This window comes from Mytilus trossulus, chromosome 5, assembly GCF_036588685.1.
Source record: "Mytilus trossulus isolate FHL-02 chromosome 5, PNRI_Mtr1.1.1.hap1, whole genome shotgun sequence".
NCBI lineage: Eukaryota > Metazoa > Mollusca > Bivalvia > Mytilida > Mytilidae > Mytilus > Mytilus trossulus.
In genome coordinates this window covers 9,732,008-9,749,160 of record NC_086377.1, presented here as the reverse complement: position 1 = coordinate 9,749,160, position 17,153 = coordinate 9,732,008, and the positions used below count along the sequence as shown (strand labels likewise).

The 17,153-nt window shown below is 30.9% G+C and overlaps 1 protein-coding gene across 1 annotated transcript in view; it reads right to left on the bottom strand.

Annotated features, from left to right (window-relative positions):
- Nucleotides 1-6,099: 6,099 nt before the first annotated feature.
- LOC134717575 (E3 ubiquitin-protein ligase TRIM71-like) overlaps nt 6,100-17,153 on the bottom strand; it is a 38,169-nt gene continuing 27,115 nt past the window's right edge. Inside the window, exons 6-11 of the mRNA XM_063580068.1 lie at nt 13,220-13,240; nt 12,214-12,216; nt 9,881-9,886; nt 7,707-7,712; nt 6,703-6,717; nt 6,100-6,197 (exon numbers count right to left, since the gene is read on the bottom strand). Coding sequence (XP_063436138.1) covers nt 6,100-6,197; nt 6,703-6,717; nt 7,707-7,712; nt 9,881-9,886; nt 12,214-12,216; nt 13,220-13,240 — 149 coding nt within the window. The remainder of the gene's footprint in view (nt 6,198-6,702; nt 6,718-7,706; nt 7,713-9,880; nt 9,887-12,213; nt 12,217-13,219; nt 13,241-17,153) is intronic.

The following is a 17,153-nucleotide window of genomic DNA, read 5'->3' as shown; positions in this document are numbered from 1 at the left end:
TACATCATTTACAAAGCATTTATTGTTTATGTAATCAGAATCATATCATAATTCAATATAATGAAAACAAAACATTAATTCAATTAGTTATCCATTATAGTTGCATTTTGAAGAGAGTTGTAGTCCAATTTCTGTATTTGTTATTTGATTTCCTTGATTATGTGCATCATTCTGCAAACAAAGTAAATAATGATTGTTGTTATTTTAAAATAAATGCATCATAATCGTTGTACTTGCTTTCCAAAAATACATGTGTATTTCCATGTGTATTTCAGCTGTTATAAATGTTAAATCATGCTATTTGAATACAATGCATTTATGTTTTTTATGCAAATTACAAGTTAAAATTTATTCGTTGGCGGTGTGGTATATGTTCTGCTTAGATCTTTGTTAACAGATATAGGAAGAACTCTCCATCCAAATAACAATTTAAAAATAAGAAAACCATTATAGGTCAATATACGGCTCAATTTTCAAAATTTCCTTCCATGGTTTATTTTTTTTCCAAAACAACAAAAATTGTTTCATATACTTAACGAATCAAACCTCCTGTTGGTTCAGTTATATTTTCTGGCACCAAGTTTTGATTTAGAGCAGTAAATAGTTAATGAAAAAGGGATTATGTTTCCATTCGATTATTTTATTGAACAGCTGTCAAACAAAATAAATCAAATTTCAACAAAAGTTGAACAGTTGCTTTACCGTCTTGAAAAGGAAGGAATAATTACAAAAGTGCCATCTTGAGAATGGGCAACGCCTATTGTGCCTGTCATGAAGAAGTCAGGAGGCGTCAGAATAAATCAGCAGCTTCAAGTGGATCAAATAGATGTAAGACAGGCATATATACAGCTCGATATGAAAGAGGAATCAAGGAAGTACTTGACTATAAATACGCATAGAGGACTTTATCAGTACAACCGAATGTTATTCGATGTAGCTTCCGCACCTGCAATCTGACAGAACACCATTGACCAAATACTTCAAGTATTGACAGGAGTACAATGCCTATTAGATGATATGGTTATAACCGGTAAAAATGACCGTGGACACTTAGTGAACTTCGAGAAAGGTATGAAGCGATTAGAGATGTACAACCTTTCAGTTAATAAGGACAAGTGCAAGTTTTTCAAAGATGAAATCGATTTTTATGGACATAAAATAAATAATCATGGATTACACAAAACAGAGGATAAAATCAAAGCGATTTTAAACACACCAGAACCACAAAATGTTACCCAGATACGTCCAATCCTCGGATTAATGAATTACTCAAAATAATTCGTACCAAATATCTCATCAGTTGTGCGCGTCCACTACACAGACTGTTAGAAAAAGATGACAAATGGGATTGGAATGAAGAATTCTAGAGGGCCAAATATTTGGTAACATCTGAGCAGGTTCTATGTCATTATGACCCCGAACTACCTATTCGATTAGCTTGTGATGCTTATCCATTTGGATTAGGGGAAGTTTTGTCACTTAAAAAGCAAGATGGAACAGAGTGCCTTATTGCATTTGCGTCAAGATCACTTAATAAAGCCGAAAGAAACTACAGTCAAATCGAAACTGAAGCTCTAGGTTTAGTTTTAGGCGTTAAAAGTTTCAAACGTATCTATATGGTCGTAAATTTACAAACCATATGACGCTTGTATCAATATTCAATCCGAAAAGGGGAATTTTTACCACTTCAGTAGTACGTATATAGAGATATGGGTTGTTTCGAAGTGGATATACATATGACATCGAGTACAAAAACACTAACAAGCACACAAACGCAGATGTGCTTTCGAGAATACCACAGGAATTTACAGAAGCAGATGGTGATGAATTTGATGCAGTTGATGTTTTATATGTTGTGATGTTATGCTATTGTTTCAGAAAAAGGGAGGTTTTAATCCATTAAAACGTTTAATCCCGCTGCAAATGTTTGCACCTGTCCTAAGTCAGGAATCTTATGTACAGTGGTTGTCGTTTGCTTATGTAATATATACGTGTTTCTCGTTTCTAGTTTTGTTTATATAGATTAGACCGTTGGTTTTCCCGTTTGAATGGTTTTACACTAGTAAGTTTGGGACCCTTTATAGCTTGTTGTTCGGTGTGAGCCAAGGCTCCGTGTTGAAGGCCGTACTTTAACCTATAATGGTTTACTTTTTAAATTTTTACTTGGATGGATAGTTGTCTCGTTGGCACTCACACCACATCTTCCTATATATATTTAAGCTTAACAAACTATAACATTAGACGAGAAACTGAGCGTGACAAGATCTTATCAAGAGTCCATGAATTAGTACAAAAAGGGTGGACCGTCAATGATGATATTGATTTGAAACCGTATTTCAACCGGAAAAAGAACTGTCGATCAGTCAAAGTTGTTTGCAGTGGGGAAAACTTACTATTGTTCTGACAAAATTTAGACAGCAAACTTTAGAACTGTAACATTCTGTGCACCCAGTGAAAATGAAATTATAGGCAAGGAGCTACGTATGGTGGTCACATATTGATTCTGAGATAAAATCACTAGTAAAACGTTGTCCCGGATGTCAAAAGCACCATCTTAACCCAAAACAGTCACAACTTCATCCATAGGATTGGCCGTCAAGTCCGTTGAAGCGAATTCATATTGACTTTGCTGGACCATTTATTGATCACATGTTCTTGATTGTGATTGATGCTCATTCTAAATGGCATGCAGTTATTCCAATGACAATTAGAGTTTTAAAGACTATATTTGCGAGAGCAGGCTTGCCAGAACAAATAGTTAGTTGGGAACGGACAACAATTCGTATCTGCAGAATTTTAAGCTTTTACTGAAATGGATGGAATAGCAAAGTGCAACAAAAAACCAAACGACACACGCAAACAGATTTAGATACGAACAACAAGATAACTAACTACCATGTTCCTGACCTGATACAGCACGTTTTAAGAAACAAATGTGGATTGAACCCGATTTATCGCTTGCCAAACCTACATTTGTGAATATAGGAAATATGTTGATAGTTTAAACTAAGCATAAAGCCACACTGGTTTATTTCAAATAATAAAAAAAAATGTCTTCGACTGGAAAAGATATTTGCTCTGCATTTATAGAATCAAATATCATCAGGGATGTTTTTTTAATGAATGATGTTATTACTTTTATCATCATCTTTATGTATAATTTGTTTGCGTGATCTGTCTTTAATTAAACTTCTTATCGTAATTAAAAAAATGAACATTTGAGACAATATTACAAGCATTTATCAAACCAGTTTGCAAGTTGGACAGTTCATTCTTGCATTAACTTTAAATGTTTCTCTAGATTAAAATGTCGTAGAGTCCCGTTCGTTTATACAGTCCAACCACATCTACAACCATAGTCGCTCTCTACACATTGTTGCCAAACGATGTGAATTGAACTTTGAAAAGTAGTGGTTGAAAAGTGGTAATATTTCGTGCCAACTTTGGAATCCATTCCTTTGGTTATTCCGATTGTTGTAAAATTGGAAGAAATTCAAAAGCGTTTTTAAATTATTGTAGTTCTATGATTGACAGTTATATTTTCATAAGAATAAGTTTCCTTCTGACGTCTCGGTTTTGTGACTTGAATGCTCACTACGTGGAGTATTTCAGCAAAATCTACCGGGTAATCTTGTTTCCGAGAATAATGTTTCAATAATGCAAGTTTGTTTCCCTCCTATAGTTTCATTGGCTACTATAGTACATATGCGATTGGTCAGATTTTAAGGGATATTTCTGTGTTCTGAATGGCATATTCTGATATTCGAATATTCATAAATGCTTGTAATTCAACTTTTTTTTTAGAATATTCGACCCTTTTTTAGAATTTTTTAGAAAAGAAAACTGTTTCTGATAATTTTTCATGGCTAAACAGTTGATAACGGTCCAAAATGTGTTAATGACTCGAAACAGTCATACTTAACTCCGAATTATACACAAGAAACACAAATTTAAAAATCATATAAGGCTAACAGAAACTTCTTAACTAAAACCCAAATATAAACATAAGATATAACGTCTCGGTACAAAAATTGCACAGAGTACCCAAATTGAACCTATTAGTAAAAGTAGCAGAGATAATGTTGCATTTCTGTTAATATTGACAATGCAACTTTCCATAGGAATTTCTTTTACGGCGTAAACTGTACCATTTTTACTATCAACTATCAACTTTTACTGGGAACTATATTCTTCTTCTTGTGAATATATGACTTCATTCATATTCGACTTTATAGGGGAGATTCTCAGACAAAAATGAAAATAAGGTAGAATTATCATTTAACTGTATGTACTGCTATATAAATGCTATATAAATGATGTCATTTGCCTTAAATAATTAAAAGTAATTATGTTGAATGCATCAGAATCAGATGTCAGAATCTTTTGATGTTTGTTAATGTTTCCAACAGTGTGGTCAAATCAATTATCTCTAAATCAATTTTCCCATGCAATCTTACCAGCTATTTATTTGCTGTTTGTGCTTTTGATCCTATCATTTTGACATTTTCAACTTATTAACATTAACAATATATAATAATGAAAAATTAAATTACTACAAATGTATCCTGAAAACAATTTCTGATGTGTTTAGAAATGGCATTGTATCTTTCACCTGTTAAATACATGTATACTTTAGGTTTATCTTATTTTCATAAAAAAAAACACTTATTTGCTTTTATGACAGATATACATTTTTAACAAGTAAAAAGCCATATATAATTATATAAACGGTAGTCCAAATAGTTATGACATCTTTGAAGGCTATTTTAAATTTTGCTTTGACGACTCCCATTAATGAAAGGCGTAAAAGAAAAAATACAATAGCCTTTCAAGACGTCATAGTTATTAGGACAAATATACAAGGGTAAACCTACAAAAATGTAGTTTTTAATCAGTAATATGTTAGGACCTAGCTTTTAGATACGCTTCTCTCGGTTACGACTGCAAATTGTATAAACATGAATTACTGAGTAAATCCTGGAATTCCAGACAATTTTGGCAATGCATTATGGTGAAAATATTTCCATGGAATTTTTATTTCACAACTGATGTCTTCCATAAGGGGGTGGCTTATTTCTGGAAAAGTTATGGTTTCTCAATAATAAAACAATCACTAATCTGTCATTAACTAATCCCTTATCCATCAGTCATCGGTCTTAAATCGATCAGTAATCTTATCGATCACTAATCGATCAAACCCCCGAGAGAGTTTGATCGATTACTGATCGATGACTTTAAGTCATCAATCGATTACTGATCAAATATGATCGATTAGTGTTCGATGACCGATCTGATCGATTTGTTAAGTCTGGTCACATGTAGCTAAATACAGCAGTGTCTTAGTACGCGGAACACAGTTCACATTCAGGAATAAAAACAAATCCAAGGATATAATTCGCCAACCAGACAAAGAACAAAAACTGAATAATAGTATTTGTATGCAGCAATTCCTGAAATGTTCATTAGTCAGCAATTTCAATAAAATATCCAATCAATAATTGAAATCTTTGTTTATATACGATTTTTCCGGAGTTGTGTTTTTTTCTTTTGGCATGACTCAGTTTATAGTATGTTGCTGCTTGAAATGAAGGTTTTTAGCAGATTTTTTTTAATGAAAATGATGAGCTTCTATCTTCAAAGGTTAACTGACGCCCTGTTGATAACGTTGACTGTTATGTAATTGTTTTGTCACATTAAACGACGCTCATGTTGCCAAGGTTAAACCACAATACCGTGTTTTATTCGCCAGTTACTAAAAACAACGTATCATTGAATATTTATGATATAAATTTATATGTTCACTACATGTTTCCTGACAGATGTTTGTTATTTTGACCTTTGTTTGTTCCTTCCTATTAAAGAAACAATACAGATATTGTAGTCAGAAGCCCAACAAACTTATATTCTGGAGTTTTGATAGTGTATTTAAAACATTTGTTAGGCTTTAAACTCTATACATGACTTTGATAATGATAAAACTACTCCTGTCAGAAACAACATTTTAGTTAACTTTTTGCAAAGATTATTTTATCCGTAGCTATAATCATAAATCATATCAATAACAACATTTGTACATACAAAAGGAAAACATTAGGTTCTTCAGTTTAGAAGGAAATACATTTCTACTTCTATTTCTTTGTCTGGAAAATGCTTGTTGCAGACTGTCTCTTTACTGTCCTTTGGTAAATCCCATATATCTGAAAACATGAATACCATGGACAAATATTATCAATATAATGTATGCACCATAATTACATTATATCATTCCAAAATAATCGTACTAGTATAAATTTGTTGTTATTTGTATTCTATGCGATTTTATTGCAATTGACAATAAAAACGATCTTTAACAACGAGCAAAGCCAATACCACATAGTCAGCTTAAAAGGCCCAGAAATGACAAATGTAAAACAATTCAAAAGAGAAAACTAACGACCTAATTTTTGTTCAAAACGAAAAACAAATATGTAACAACCACTGAATTACAGGCTGTTGACCTGTGGTAGGCACATACTCATAAATTATATTAAGTAATGCCTATCATATGCTGAATGGAAGAAAAAATACGCATGTCATATTTAATTTAATTGATCAACTAAATGAATACTTTAATATCTACGTCGTTGCATGACGAATTCATACTATGAACTGTCAAGTCCTCGACGAGCAATATGGATTGTAAGTTTTATCTGCAGTACTTACCCGCCACATGAACATCTACAATGAGAAAAGACTTAATTATATAAAACAAGTCGCTCGGACATCCTTATCAAACTTAACGTTAATTGGTTAACATATTGTCATGTAGAGATCTGTATAACTGCCAATACAGTATTATTGTTTTACTAACACTACTTGTTTAGAGAATGGTAAGGTCGAACAGGTTGCGTGCGAAGACATATATAATACGTAACACATGCTCATTTTTAATAAGGGACATTACTATTGTTTACAAAAATGTAGGCAACACTTTACATTTGTTATAATAACTTGACAAAGGTGATGTTGATGATAATCTCCGAAAGACTATCTGGCCATTTATTTTATTTTATAGCTCTTTTCTTGATTGGTAGCCCCATTTTTTAATGGATGTATATGCAATCGTTGTGATTGATGATTACACAAATTAAAATGAAGGAGTCATACTAGTTAAAAATGTTAAAAAGGGATTGTCAGGGACGGACAACCAGCAATGTCACCAAACAAGTGGTTGTAATAAGTTATGAACCACTACGGTATTATATTTCAGTAAACCCCAAATACGTCTACGTTAGATTTGTTAATTATAGTATAGAACAATATATGAAAAAGGTAGCTATCATGTATAGATCCCAGATTAACAAAATATATAATTATTTAACGATGAAACATAAGATATTCATTTGATTTAAAGTTTCATGTACGAACGTTTTAATATTAGTCACAATACGAGTATTAAATTAGACATAGCTGTGTTCAATAAAGTGGAGAGACTTATGTAATATGTGTAATCATCTCTTTCTCATGTTATTCTTGAAAAAAAGAAGCAAAATATCGCATTGCTTCTTATATGGGAATGGGTTTTATAACATTCATATAATAATGTCTTTTTTTTCGGAACTGGCTTTATACTTTCCCATTCTTTAAACAGACCACACACACCATTCACTATATTTTTTTGGTAAACTAATCACAATATACTTATCTGTTTGGTACATAACACTTACTGATAACTGAAAAATATAAAAACAAGTATGAAATAAAAGGAAAACGTCCAAAAATCCAGATACATATAAAACATCTTCTCAAAACATCAGTTATCAATTTGCTAATTTTTCATATTGCTTTAAATTGCTTGTGTGTTGCGTAGCTGAAACTGTGTCGCTATTTAAACGATGGTTAGATATAAAAAGATGACAAAGCAAGTGGTAAACCTGAATATCTTCCCCAAAAATGTAAATGACTGTTCAAACCGTTTATCTCTTTTGAACTCTGTACTTGTTTTGGCTTTCAAACTATTTTCATCTGATCATAGTTTTGTGTGCCTGTCACTCACGTCTGGCGTATAATTTTATCCTGTTACCTTTTGAAGGCTATAACTTGTTTGCTTTGCTCTATGTATTGTAGCCCTGTCGTGTAATGTTGTCATTTTAATGTTATAATTAATATTGCCATTTAAGTGGGAGGTTTGACAATCCACAAACAAAACCAGGTTCAACCTATCATTATTTCATAAAACACTTCTAAAATATTTCTCTTCATAAAATGGTACTATAATATAAAAAAAAGAAGATGTGGTATGATTGCCAATAAGACAGCTATCCAGTATATGTTTTGTTAAACTTTACTACTCTGCTAACGCCGTTGTATAACTATCGTTATATTATAACTTGAATATATAATTGTTTTCAATACTTATCTGTTTGCTACTTGACACTTACGCGCTGAAAAATTAAAAAAAAATCACTGAATACAGCATAATATTTAATTATAATTTAAAAACAAATAAATTTGACCTTTAGTTGATTTAACCATTTTTATTTATTTTGATATGTTAATACAGTTCTCCAAATAAATTTGTTTTTAAACTTTTTTTATTTCACCATCTCTGCTTTCAGTGTTTCTCATGCAGTTTAATCCATGAAAGAGGGCTGAAAAATTTCTGATTTGTTCCGCTTCGCTATAAAACATGACTCAAAATATTGATTTTGTTTTTGTGTATACTGCTGTTTGTCATGGCATTGTCTCCTTGTAGACGAACCTGTCTGAGATACAACATTAAGTTTATATTATTTTCTATTAATCTAATAGTCTACTACTACCATTTTAACAAAACCTTATATTATAAATTACTAATGTCCATACCTATGTGTTTGCCTAACTTGACACTAACTTGAGGGACAACTTATAGAAATATAACCACAGAAAACAGCATACAATTTAGCAATGAGAGATAACAACGACAATATAAAAATACCATAGGTAGTTGTGACAGTAGAATATTTTTAAGTCAGATTATTGAATTAGTTTATAAATCAAGCTTGTCAAACATTGGAATGTGGTAGACAGTATGTGTATGAATTAAACGTGTCGCTTTATAGATTTAGGAATCATTTGAGAACTAAGGTTGCACCACACAAAAGTAAAGTTGAACTGAGGTTGAGTAAACTTGTTTTGCTTATGCTTTTTATGGTCTAATATTTCAACTGTTCCGGTTATCATATGTCATTGGCTTAAACCATTTCTGGTTATACCATTTTAACGATACTCTATATCTTCCGACTCTTTTGTAGTCGTAACGCACGTCTGTGTGACATTATTTAAAGGGTATGTGTATTGTATTGCCTAGCTATTTTAATAACAACATTACATCATACAACTTCTATTATCAATTGCATAATTTATGTGATTTTTGTTTTTATACACCAAGAATTTTGAAAGACACTTTGGTGTTTTCATCCTTAAACAAGTTGACGTAAGTTAGTTATAATCAAAGATAAATAAGTACAAATCGACAATTGTGAATTAAAATAACATACTACATGTATATGAAGTTGCAAAATGAAACACAAGATGCAAGATTTACTGTATAACATAATGTTTTAAATAATGTAACAAAAATGTTGCTACATCAAAATGCCATATCAATTCTCATATAATAGATAACGTTGCTCCTTAAAATGGGTTGTATCATTTTAGAACAAAACAGTACCATGAATGTGTATACGTACACTATACACTTATAACATAAACTAAAGGATACAAGAGGAACGAACTTTTTTTTAATATATTTTCCCATTTAATAAAAATAAATATCAGATACAATTTTCAATATCACATGCTCTTTTATTTTTCATTTTGTTTAAACTTATCACAACATACTTATATGGTTGGTACTTACAAGCCCCTGAAAAAAGAATAATAAATTCAATTAAAATCTGATGAATAATTTGAGAGAACAACGAAAGGGGAAATACTCATCTAAAAACATCAGATACAACGTTTTACTTGTGCATATTAAGTTCAGCATTTTGTCTGGAAATGTTAATCATATTTAGAAGATACTGTAGTTTCCTAAATGTGAGGGCTATTACAAAAAAGTAAAAAAATATACAAATAAAAAGCAAATAAAATGATAAAAAATATTTCTCCCATAATAATTGTAAATGGATATTGAAACCTCAGGATTGATTATATATTAGGAAATTATAACAATCATGATAACAAAATACTTCTGTATGTTTTTTTACTCTATGGTATCCAGTGGTTAATTATTTAACAATCATGTTAGAAAAAAACAATACAAACGAGTTCTTACTTTTATCAATTACGTCACTCTGTATTATATTAATTGGCGAGAAAAAAGACTTAGAATTGGATTATTTACGATAAAACGATACAACACTAACAACAAAGACTATCTGATAAGCAAAGATTAAATAACTTTCTATGATGAGTGAATTTATGGATTAAGTTTCATAAAAATCAATGCAGGTTTACAAATATTTCAAGTAAAACTAAATTAATTCAAAACCATCTATAAGAAAAAGACTGAAAATGAAAATATATATTAAAAACCTGATTTCTGAATCATAAATATCTTCTGTCAAGGTTTATTAGAAAATCTTATGAAGGTTTGACAAATTATCGGATATGTAACAAACGTTAACCCTAGACTCTTATCTAACATCCTCAAGAAAAAGTTGTCCTAGTGATAGTTCAACAAGTTTTGTGTATGTTCTCTATTTTCATTTAAAACTGTATTGGCTTTCATCGTCCCTAAAATTACCCTGTCTTTTTGGTTGTTTTTTTACTGTTGTTTGTCTCTTTATACTTTTGCCATGGTATTTGTTTAGTTTACATTTTACTAATATTTTTCAATGTCTCTATATGATCTTTCGCAACTTGCTTCTGAGATACAGCATTTAAGTGTTTTTCTTAACTATGTTACTACTACCATTGCATCAAAAACCCTACATTATAAATTGTCCATGTACGCTATACTTATCTGTTTTCTACTTAAAACTTTCAAGTGGTTAAAAAAACGAAAAATATAATTATAAATTACAGCATGCAATTCTGCAATGAATTAACCAACTTTAATGGAATTAGTTGAATACGTAATAAAAATATAAAAAAAAAAATTGTTAAATGACAGTTTCTTCTATTATACTCCTGATTGACAAATACAAATGAGACAATTAATTCTATGACAGGGCTGAGCAGGATACCATGTCTTTGAACGTCACTATCTGGTGAAGACTTATCAAGAATCGGTTATTTAAAAGGACAATCATATATTCAATTTAAATTAAATAATGATGCCAAATAACTTCAACAGTTTTGGTTATTATATGTCATAAGTTTTACCCATTTTTGATTTTGTATTTTCAATGAAGATTAATCTAGAAGACAGGAAATGACATCAGATTACGTTTTGTTTTATAAACTAAGGTTTATCTGTATGTCTCACTAGGATTTAGCCATAGCGGTGCAAGTTTATATCCGATCAATGCTGTTGAATCTCTTTTTAATATCTTTCGCCATTTTATTAGACAGAACGAGTCTCACATATATTATAATTATGGTATGTTTATTGTTTAACTTTACTATACTTATAACACTTTATGTAATGTAGATATATAGAAAACAACACAATCCTGATTGTTGTATTTTGTATTCATTTGCTTGTCTTTTTGTCGTTCTTGGTACTAAATCATAACGTTATGCGTTTAAATGTCTCTTGGTATCTTCCACCTCTTTTGTAGACATAACGGGTGCTATCATACATCACAATCATGACATGTTTATTGTTTTACTTAACACATTTGTATTATTCTCTTTATATAATGAACTATAGTATATATATTTATACTTTTCTGATTGTTACTTGACAGTTATACGATGAACAAAAAACAGTCAAAATAATCAATTTATTGAACAGCAAATCATACAGTTAAAAACAAAAAATCGTCATTGGATTTAATTGAAAAAGTAATGCAATAAAAGTACAACATTTTGTGAATATCGAGTGTTCTGTCAGATAATTCAATAGTAAAGTCATTACTATGAGTTTAATTTGTTTTCTCATGTTTCCTCATAGTGATTGAGATTATTTCAAATTGTAAAGCTTCCTAACTAATTTATATAAATATCTGTATACACCAACACAAACAAACAAACCAACATATACAATAAGACGCTATACTTATCTGTTTTCTACTTGACACTTACCATCTGAAAATATCAAATAAATAATTATAAAAAAATTGATAAATAGACTAAATGTAATTGAACAAGTTATGCAGTAACATGGTGAGTGGGCGGTGTAAACCCTGCAATGTTTACGTGCTGTATAAATAGGAATGTGACAAATGAGCAAACATTCGACATGACACTTCTATATTTTTACTTAGTGTTTTGTCCGAGCAACATTTGATTTACGATATGGTAACTAGATAGAAAAAACTTTTAACCACAGTTCAAATACACTGGACACATAGTAAACGTCGCAGAGTGTCTTTATCAACGAGACAACATTATTCATTAATCTTTTTTTTCATGAATTTTTAATTTGTAAAACCGTGTATTTATATATGTGCAATTAATCTCACAACGTTAGTACATCAACATGATTGTTTTGTTTGATATGTGTTTCTTTGTATCTCTATAGTATAAACAATGATTGTTTTTTTGTTGTTCCTGTTTCTTTTTATATTTCTAAGACATGTGGTTCCCAGTTTATTATGGATATATAAGTTTGACTGTCACTCTGGTATCTTTCGCCCCGTTTTCGGTACATGCATTCACTAATGTAGAAAATGATGGATTAAACTTTGTGTTATAACTAGCTGAACCTATTAATCGTATTACAGTATCATATGATTCGAATAAATTGACAACAATATGCACGGGTGAGCAAAATAAAAGACACAATGGCTTAAAATGGGACTTGTTATCGATTACAGTGTAATAGACGTTAAATGTTTATTTTCTCGAAATATGTTTTAAACCTAATACAATGGGCATTCGAAAACCAAAAAAAAACCATACACCATAGCAAAGAAAATTTTTAAAAAAGCCAAACAACACGTTTAATAAAAAAAACAAAGAACACTTAGACCTAGCCATCGTCGTGTTGCTCAAGTCACAATCTATTGTAAGCTTATTTTTTGGAACAATTTGACGAATGGCGAACTTTGAATATTTGTCTTTTACAATAGACGTAGATCATACTTACAAATCAGATCTTTCTTCCTTTCTGAAAGATGAAACAGATCAATGGTATCAGTTACACATTCTAAACAAAAAAACTGATAGATAAGTTGCTGTTTATCCAGAAAACACTTCCGAAGCAAAACTAAAAGTTTCTATAAATTTAGGTATGTTTACTTTATTTTACAACCTATTGTTGAATTGTATTGTGAGATAAACATGTATGAATATTACATTATCATGATAACATTGGCGGCATCTGACAATTAATGTTTCAAAAGTGATAATTGACTCAGCAAATAAAAGGGTCTGAAATTTAATGCCAACGTAAATCGTCTAAATTCACAAATTTGTACTGCGTTTAGAGCTTTACGTCATCTACATTATGTCGTTTCAGCGTTTTTAAATATGAGAAACATACCCAACGAAAAAGGCAAATGTCGAGTAGTTTGTAAAAAAATTCAATGTAAAAATATTCTTTGTCGTTTATGGTGGAGGATTTTGGTTAAGCTGTTCAATTTTTCTCTGGAAATTTCATCCAAACAAAGCTGCAATATTGTACAAATGAGTATTGTGTTGTTTGACCTTTCGACAATTGTCATCACACCATATATGTCTCACTCTAAGATTGACTACAAAGTAAAATTGGGAATGGAAATATAAATGTGTCAAAAAGACAACAACCCGACAAAAAGGAGAGAACATGTAAGGCAACCTATGGGTTTTAAAGACAACGAGATAATCCTGCGCTGGCGTTAACTGGCATCTTAACAAAACGTTTGTACTAACTTATTTCCATTGATGTCAAACCAAACTGCAAAACACATACATTAACTGAAATTAAATTTGAAAAGACTAACAAAGGCTAAGAGGCTCCCTAATTTGGACAGGTGCAAACATCTGTTCAATGTCGACACAACAAACACACAGTTATCCAGACAGTGCCAATAACGACATCAGTAGTTTTCCGCAGTTCAACGTCATAGATATTTTGAGAGAAAACAAATCCCGGTTACAAACCCAAAACTAAGAGTCCCACACCAATTATAAGAAGTCACAATGGAACAACAGAAACACTGAACTGCAATAAAAACAAAGGGCAATGCAACATACATAGAACCCGACTATTTGAATACAACTTCAATATTCCTGACTTGAAACAGAACATTTTTATAACCATTGGTGTGTTGAATCTAGTTTTAAGTCTAAACAAACCTCGCGCGCTTGACTCAGTTTAAAAGAGTCTGATGTCAGAAAAGGTAACTAAAAAAACCTATGCAAAATGGCAATGATGCGTATATCAACAAAGACAGTTACTGACATGCATGCGAGCTCTGGACCACATCTTAACTTATCAAAAATGAATTTCTTTTTGGTCTTTTGTGGATAGTTGTTTCATTGGCAATCATACCACATCTTCTTTTTTATATTCTCCATATTATGCAAATCATGCATAATACCCGTAAATGATTTAGTTTCAAACCACCAAATGCACCCTATGAGTGATTAAATATGAGTACCAAAATATGGCGTCTAGTATTATTATTATACATCCATTTACATCACTGCTGACAAAGGCGAACCTATGTTGCTCATTACATTTGTGTAAATTATTTACAAGTTAACAGATCTAATGCTGCTCTATATCCCTCTTATTGGTTTGTTCATCGATGTTTCTTATCGATTTCTTAAACTGTCCAAACATCTGTGTGGCGCAAGCCAATTACACATGACACCAGTTGCATGTTTCGAGATAAAAGACCCATGTATTTTGCACTTCATTGACACTTTGAAATCATACATTTGATACGCTAAATGATATAGATGTACAACTTTGTGTTATGTCCATAGAAACAATTAAAATGAACTTACCCACACTTGGTACATCTGAACAGGTATTTCCATTGCTCCTTTGGTATCACATCCTGTTTGTATTCACTATAATAAGCAATACTATTGATTGACTTAAAATTTACTCTATTCTAAGATAATATTAAAATCCAACAAGCTATTACTAACTGATACACACATAAACAGTGCAAAAATATCATAAAAGCATTTGAAATATATACAAGAGTCATAAACCAAATTAGCCAATCTCGAATGAATTGAAGTGATAATCTATAAAAAAATAAATCAACTTACACCTGGACAGAGATACATTTCTTTTATTAGAAAGATATATTGCTTTACTTCAGAGATGTTTTCTATGGTTCAGTGTAGAACAGAAGCTGTTTACCCACAAAGAGTATCACAGTTCACCATTTGTTGTCGTTACGTAGAACAGAAACTGTTTACCCACAAAGAGTATCACAGTTCACCATTTGTTGTCGTTACGTAGTATACGTAATGTTTGACAAGAACTTATAATTAAGTTCGACTTTTATTTAGCTGTTATGGTCGTATTGGTGTATGTCGTTCCTTTAAACAAAATAAGATGACATCAACCAAAACAATATATTCAATTTGAGGTCATATATATTTTATCTTTCCAATCCTTATAGAATTATTTCTGATTGCATACGCTTTTCCCTCTATTTCCCCGTCTTTCCTACAGACACTTACAAACTGAATGAAATGACGAACTATTTTAATTTAACCATTCATAAAACAGCATATGTGTAATCTCGTTTCAACTTGTTGAAGAAATATATACGATTACTCAAATCATTTTGTAATGACTGATAGTTCTCAATTATACCATACTATCGAAACCTCTTGTACTAATTTCATATGCATTTCGGAAATGTGACTGATAAAATCATTCACCCCGTCAACAAAATTCGATTGTGAAAGTGACTACTGAATTCGTTAATTTCTGTATCAGCAGTCGATTGTGAATAGGGTAAATGTGACTGCTGAAATCTTTTACCCCTTCATTGTGAATGTGAATGCTGGCATGGTTGAACTGTTTATTGACAGTCGATTGCGAATAACTTTGTGAATCAATAATAATTTTTATGGTAAAAAGAGGTGACAATATCACAAATAGTGCGGTGACAGAAGTGTAAAAAGTCGATCGCGAGTTTAATCTCCCAAATAAAACACGGCTAAAAATTGTCTTAACTTAAAAACAAAAATATGTCTTTTTTAATTTTTGCCCTGTCGTCAAAATTTCGTACGGTCACATTTTTCTAAAAAGTCGTTTTAATGACTAGTAGTATATTTGAGAGTTTCAACCCCCCTTTTTCAAAATAAAAAAAATGTGTATGTTTGCTTACATTTAATTGAAATAGTTTTTCCTGGAGCTATTTTTATATGTCAAAGTATTCTATTCAGTATTTTATTTTCTTCTAATCTATGAAATTTGCGAAGTTTGGACTATTTAAAATCGAGGTAATTTTAATTGCAAATTAAGACACAAACTTTAGTTTCTTCTTCATAGTAGTAATAAACATTAACCCATAATATTTTAAGCATATAATATTTCATAAAACTAGTAAGTGATAACAATTTCGGAACCAAAATATCAAAGAAACCTTACGAAATCAATGAAAAAAGAATGGAGTAAAAAACTTCAATTTCAACATTGAACTCAATCACTTGCCTTCCGTCACATATTGTGTATTAGTCAATAATTTGATCTCAACTGAAATATGAAATTACTACCTTCTTTGCTTTATATACACATGTTTGTAATTAAAGTGCTCTGATATATGCCACATACTTTGTTTGTATATGTTTGTATTCTATAATTTCTTTTTATAAAACATCAAAAAAGACTTATTGTAAAATCAAAATAATTAACGGATAGTTTCAGTAAATATTCCGTGATATGTTAAGTTCGTTCCAACTTGCTCCATTATAAGTCTAAAGAAAAGACAAAAGTCGTTAAATTTTATGCAGTGCTTAATATGCCAAAAATTATTTTACCCCCTTTTAGAGTGAGGAAGCAACTATCAGTCATTTAATGACGACATAAAATTATCGGGTATTTGTACGCGTTCTAGAATGCAGTC